A 6,000-nucleotide genomic window follows, 5' to 3' on the forward strand; every position below is an offset into this window, starting at 1 on the left:
TAATATTTATCGATGAATACTTAATAGACACCATATGAATAACATATATATCTCATTCCTCAAAATAACGAATACAGTAAAAATAAAAACTTTATTAGACATATTATATCAGGGCGAAATAGGCGTAAACTTCAGACACTACATAATACATCTAGCTCTTCCCGCTGGTCTAGTAGCTAGCACGTGTGCTTTGAGTGTACGGGGTCCCGGGTTCAATTCCCGGTGGTGAAGGTTGAAATTTTAATTTTCCTAGATGTTTTCGTATTCGTGTTCCTGTCTTTCAAGATTAATGGAAATGATTGTAAAACGTGTATAACCGAGTAGAAATTAGAGACAAGTTACTCAGATACGTTCGATGAATCAGTTAACTTAAAGAAAAGAAAATGTGTCTAAAGTATTTGTCTGTAAATTGTGAAGAACTCTTAAAAGTTAGTTCCAGTTCCACCAAAGCAACTTTTTTCTTTTACCTGTTCTCGAAGTTCCTCTTCGTATTTCTGTCGGATTCGATTAAATAAAACCTCGAATAGAGAACCCGTTGAATTTATTTATTGACTAAGCCTGAAATTCTGATAAATATATGGCTATGATTTCATTATTATTATTATTATTATTATTATTATTATTATTATTATTATTATTATTATTATTATTATTTAAGTACGAAGTTTCAAATCGGGCGATGCAGTATTTACGTAAACTAAATGGTAATTTATTTGATAATAGTTACTAGTCCACTATAAATTTGCGAGGTTTTGCTTTGGAAAATGAAATGCATATGACATTGAATAGTAAAAGTATTACAATAAAATATATTATTAAAAATATTGATTAAGTAATTGGAGTTAAACATGCTTTCCAGTAAGAATTATATCGAGAGATGATTTACTTCAAAGTGCGATGCAAATGAATATTCGAGTTTTAATCCGATTAGAAATCGATAACTTACACAAAAATATTTACTTTATTAGTTCTATAAATGTTTATGCTTATCGTATTATAATTCTTTTTAAAATTATAATTTTTCCATTTCAAAACGTAGAACGAGAAATAAATGTAATATTCTATTTGTTAAGAAAACTTTCAAACAGTGATGATTTCAGACCATGACCTGTCGTAGAATTTGAGACCTTGTCGACATAAGTTATCTTCGATCATGCTCAAAGTGGACTAATAATGTTTTATTAGTTTTCTCTCATTCATATATTGACTTCCCCCCGGGGAGAATCTTCTGAAATCGTCAATGCTTATAATTAGTTTTTCATTACAAATCAATGGATAATAATGAAATATTGAACATACTTAATATTTTGTTCTCAGCTATGGACTTTAGATTTGCCATTCATATAATGTTCGCTTCTAATCGAATTTGAGAAAAAAGTAGTTGCCAAAGATTTATTCAAAGAAATGTTCTCAATCTTCTGATGAAAGTGGGAACTCATTTTTAAGAAAAAACAAAACAAAACGAATACTTCCTACAGGGTTTGAACACATAAACTTCTGATTGATAGGCTAGTGACCCAAACCGATCAACCAGTTCGTATGTATTCACTGAGCCTCTTTTGACTCTTATATAAAGTGGTTTCCTGCTCCACACTTTTTTTTTTTTTATGTCGATATGACTATAAGTTTGTGGTGAATATTTGGACATTACAACTCTTGCAATGCATAAAAGTCTTTTTCGTATAAATTATATTCAATTTTATGTCCTAATAACTTATATAAAACAGGTTTAATATGTGAAATGATTGGGGTTGGAGTGATCGTAAATGTTTTCATAGTTAGGAGCTTGGATATGCAAACCCGCTTAACGTGGGGATTTAATTGTGTGAAATTTGGTACAAGCTTTGCTTTTAATAGATTTAAATCTGATTTAAACATTTTTGTTTAAAGAACGGTATTTGTGGCAAATGATTTGTTTTCAAGAAGTAAGTCGATGTGAAATAATGTTCTTCTTTCTTCACTCACCTGTTCAATTAGAAGTCAGTAGGAAGAGGATTATGAAATTCAAAGAATTTCAACGTACACACTATGAAAATGTTATGAAATACGGTATATGTATTTTGCTGGATGGAAAAATGGCTGAAAGGAGCATTTCCTTCCTTCGTTCACTATAATCTAACTAAATTATGATCACTACTGTATAATCTATCTTAAATGTTTCTTGTTTGCATCCTCTCAGGAAATAAATGATTATTCATTATTTATTTATTTATTTATCTAATTATTTATTTATCATTATTTATTTATCTATAAACTATCTTCTGAATGCAGTCTATGAGGCTAATTTACATTGGAATTATTAACAATGAACAACAATAATGAGCAGCAATGGAAAAGGATGTGGAAAGGAAATCGACCAGGGCTTATATGTAAAAATACCATCTTGGCATTCGGCGGATGAAACTGACAAAGACCTTAGAAAATGGCAGTCAAAATGGCTAGCCACCGAATTAGAAACTTGTACCTTCCGATTAAAAACCAAGAAGGCTAATAACTAACTTTGGCCTTTAATTCTAAGATTGTAAGAACATACGTATATAATTTCAGTATTATATCCATAAATAAAATCGGTGGGGTCACAGATTTTTCGATGTTTACCCACATAACAAAAACTGATGGTGTCAAAATAACTCAATTTTTCTGCTGCTGTTAGCGCATTATTTCAATACCAAGCCCATCACTTTCCTAGGGTATCATAAATATACAATAACTGATAGTGAGAGTGTGTATTAGTTGTAATTTTTATCACTATCATCTTCCGAGAGTATCATAAATATCTAATAACTGACAGTGAGAATGTGCATTAGTTTTTATTTTTATCATCATCGCCTTCCTAGGGTATCATAAATGTCTAATAACTGACAGTGAGAGTGTGTATTAGTTGTTATTTTATCACCATCACCTTCCTAGAGTATCATAAATATCTAATAACTGACAGTGAGAGTGTGCATTAGTTGTTATTTTTACCACCATCACCTTCCTAGAGTATCATAAATATCTAATAACTGACAGTAAGAGTGTGTATTATTATTTTTATCACCATCACCTTCCTAGAGCATCATAAATATCTAATAACTGACAGTGAGAGCGTGTATTAGTTGTTATTTTTTGCTATGAGCAAAGCTTCGTACGTTATATTTGGCATTTGTAGCCAGCAACGAACAACGTATGATATTTCCTGTAATTCTTCACCCAAAAAGATTTGTGTGTTTTACTTTTCAAACAACATTTACATGAGTAGAAGTTCTCCTAGTTCTTCCTGTATATGCACTAAAACAAAATTATTTTTGTGAAGGATTAGAAGAAATGTCATACGTTGTTCGTTACTTGGTACAAATGTCAAATATACTGCGCAAAGCTTGCTTATAGCTAAAAATAATAATTAATACAAATCATCCCTGTCAATTACTAGATATTTATGATAACTTAGGAAGATGATAGCCTCGGTGTTGAGATAAGACGCTAACAATGGAAGACAAATTGAATTGTTTCGACACGAGCATTTCTTGTACACAAGAATGAGCGTAGTGGAGAGTTATTTGAACTGAAAGGTAACGAACTTCAGTCAAGAAAACCAGTAATAACAGCGGTGGAGCATGTGATATGTATATCGAGCATCCGCCAATTTAAAAGTTCTCTAGGTAGTCAGCATAAGTTTTTCAGGGTTTCGTGTCAGGAACTTAAGTTTAATTGTATATTAAATATTTATTTAATTTCATTACAGGTACAAAATAATGATGAAATGCTGGGAAAAGAAACCTGAAAATCGTCCATCTTTTTCAGAGCTCGTCAGATTAATTATGGACATGCTAGATGAGAATACGAAAAGTGTAAGATTTCTGATTACTCTGTAGAATCTAATAGACTAGTTCCAGTGGTGGCTCTTGAGGGAAGACACATTGCTAAATAATAAGATTTTATCGTCACAAATTAAGAGGGGAAAACGATAAAAGTTTGGGTCCTCAATAAAATCTGGTAACATCGAAGTTTTTATTTTTATCTATGTTGCACTCCTAAACAACAGCCACTGTTTAGTTTACCTACATAAGTACAATAATTACACGATAATGTATGTGGAGTCGGATTCAGCATATATTCTCGTGTAGTTATTGTATAACTATATTTCCATGAGCAACTTTAGTGCTAAATTGCGTGCAGCATAAGTTTCTAAGATTTTCCATTACAATATATTTCAAGTTACTTTTAGTTTTTGTTTACCACATATTTCTGAATCAAAGACTTTTTTTTCTGCCGCAATTTTGTGCCCGAAAATATGAGGCCATCCTGCTTTCGCGACATATAATAATCAGTTATCTTTATTAAACAGAATCACGAGATGCCATTAAAGTCTATATTTATCCTCTTCTTCGCCTACCGCTTTAGCCTTGAATGTTTGGAGTGGACCCTTCCAGTGACGTAGACTAAGAGAGGTCTGTTTCTGGTTTGAATTTTACTGTAGTTTTATAGTAAATTCTGAAATAATACCCAGTATGTTTTGTAGATGTATCTTTCTTTTCTTTGTTAAAAATATGAGGGGTCGCCTTATATTCGAAGTCGCCTTCGATTCAGAAATATACAATACATATCGTGAGGGGAAAAAAAACGCAAGTCAAAAGAGGGAAAATGTAAGTAGCACATCATAAGAAGAAGTAAAAGAAAACTCACTTTTAGCATTAGTGAAACATAAAAATATGGCACTGTAGTATAAAAAGCACTTTTAAACATCTTGTATTAACATGATCCCTTTCCTAGGCTTAAGGATGCAGTTTTCTTTCAGTAAATCGCATTCTCCGTCTTAGAAAAAAATGGGCAGGGAAGGGAAAAGGAGTACAAATTCTCAAAATTCATAATAAAAACTTGTAAGATTTGAACTAAGTAAGCCTTTCCAAACAACAATTTTTGTTCTATAATCAGTTTTATATTTTTTATTACTTGCAGATGTATTTAGAGCTTCAGAATCACTATGTAATAATGACTAGCAAGCTCCATGACAAGAACAACGTTTATGAGAATCTTCGTGTTGAACAAAATCCAGAGAGCACGACTGTTGACAGAAACTACGTTAATACATCAGTGGTACAGAGGAATTCTGAGTTAGTTAGTAAATCAGAGAACGACAAGCTTATGTCTACAAAAGATGACTATGTGCCGATGCAGGATCTTGCATTAAGAGACGCAGAGTAAACTTACCATCTCTGCACTTATTTTGGTGATGATAAATGCACTAATAAAGATAGAAAAATAAATGATTGCTTCATCGATAAACATTCTTATATCCTGTTTTACAGAGCATCATTCATACAATCTCAGCCAAGTCATAAAACAATATGTAAAACTAATATAATTTGGAACATATAATACTGAATTTTACTTGGAATCCACATTTTAATCAATTTAAGATTCTATGGCTTCTTTTACGAAAACGATTCATAACTTTCAACTGCTTAAGAAGCACGGAATTCACTTTATGTGTGAACTAATAAATTATACATAAACTATGACAACGAAAAATAATATATATTTATCCTGTAAATATTTATCCAGTGATATAATTTTAAGAATTCTACTGTTCTCTTTATCTATGCGTTGAAAAAACTTATGACAGCAATTCAATACTTAATAAATCAATATTAAGTACACAAAAATTATGATATCTTCATAAGAAAACAAAGTATAAACTCTGCCTAGGAAGAATTCACATAACTAGTTTATCCAAACCTTGAACATAAACAGTATTATAAAATAAACAAGGAACAACGATGAGCATTTTCTGTCCAGCAATAACAGAATATAAACCAAATCAGTGTGGTACTTCACATTTACCAAAACCCAGTTGCACCTGGAAGAACACCTTCAAGCTTTTAATTCTCAGAAAAGCAAGGTGTGAATTACATCATTGTAACTTCAGTTTTTAAGTGCACTTGTTGATGACACTATACCAATTTGTATTTAAATTTTCCTTATCCTGATTTAATTTAGGCTTTTTGGTTCTAATGAAGT

The 6,000-nt window shown here is 31.4% G+C and overlaps 1 protein-coding gene across 1 annotated transcript in view; it reads left to right on the plus strand.

Annotated features, from left to right (window-relative positions):
- Positions 1 to 5,511, plus strand: part of LOC145670702 (platelet-derived growth factor receptor alpha-like) — a 71,169-nt gene extending 65,658 nt beyond the window's left edge. Inside the window, exons 7-8 of the mRNA XM_081739484.1 lie at positions 3,725 to 3,830; positions 4,939 to 5,511. Coding sequence (XP_081595610.1) covers positions 3,725 to 3,830; positions 4,939 to 5,184 — 352 coding nt within the window. The 3' untranslated portion in view covers positions 5,185 to 5,511. The remainder of the gene's footprint in view (positions 1 to 3,724; positions 3,831 to 4,938) is intronic.
- Positions 5,512 to 6,000: the final 489 nt, after the last annotated feature.

Source organism: Thermobia domestica, chromosome 14 (assembly GCF_964235325.1).
Source record: "Thermobia domestica chromosome 14, izTheDome1.hap1.1, whole genome shotgun sequence".
In the NCBI taxonomy this organism is placed as follows: Eukaryota; Metazoa; Arthropoda; class Insecta; order Zygentoma; family Lepismatidae; genus Thermobia; species Thermobia domestica.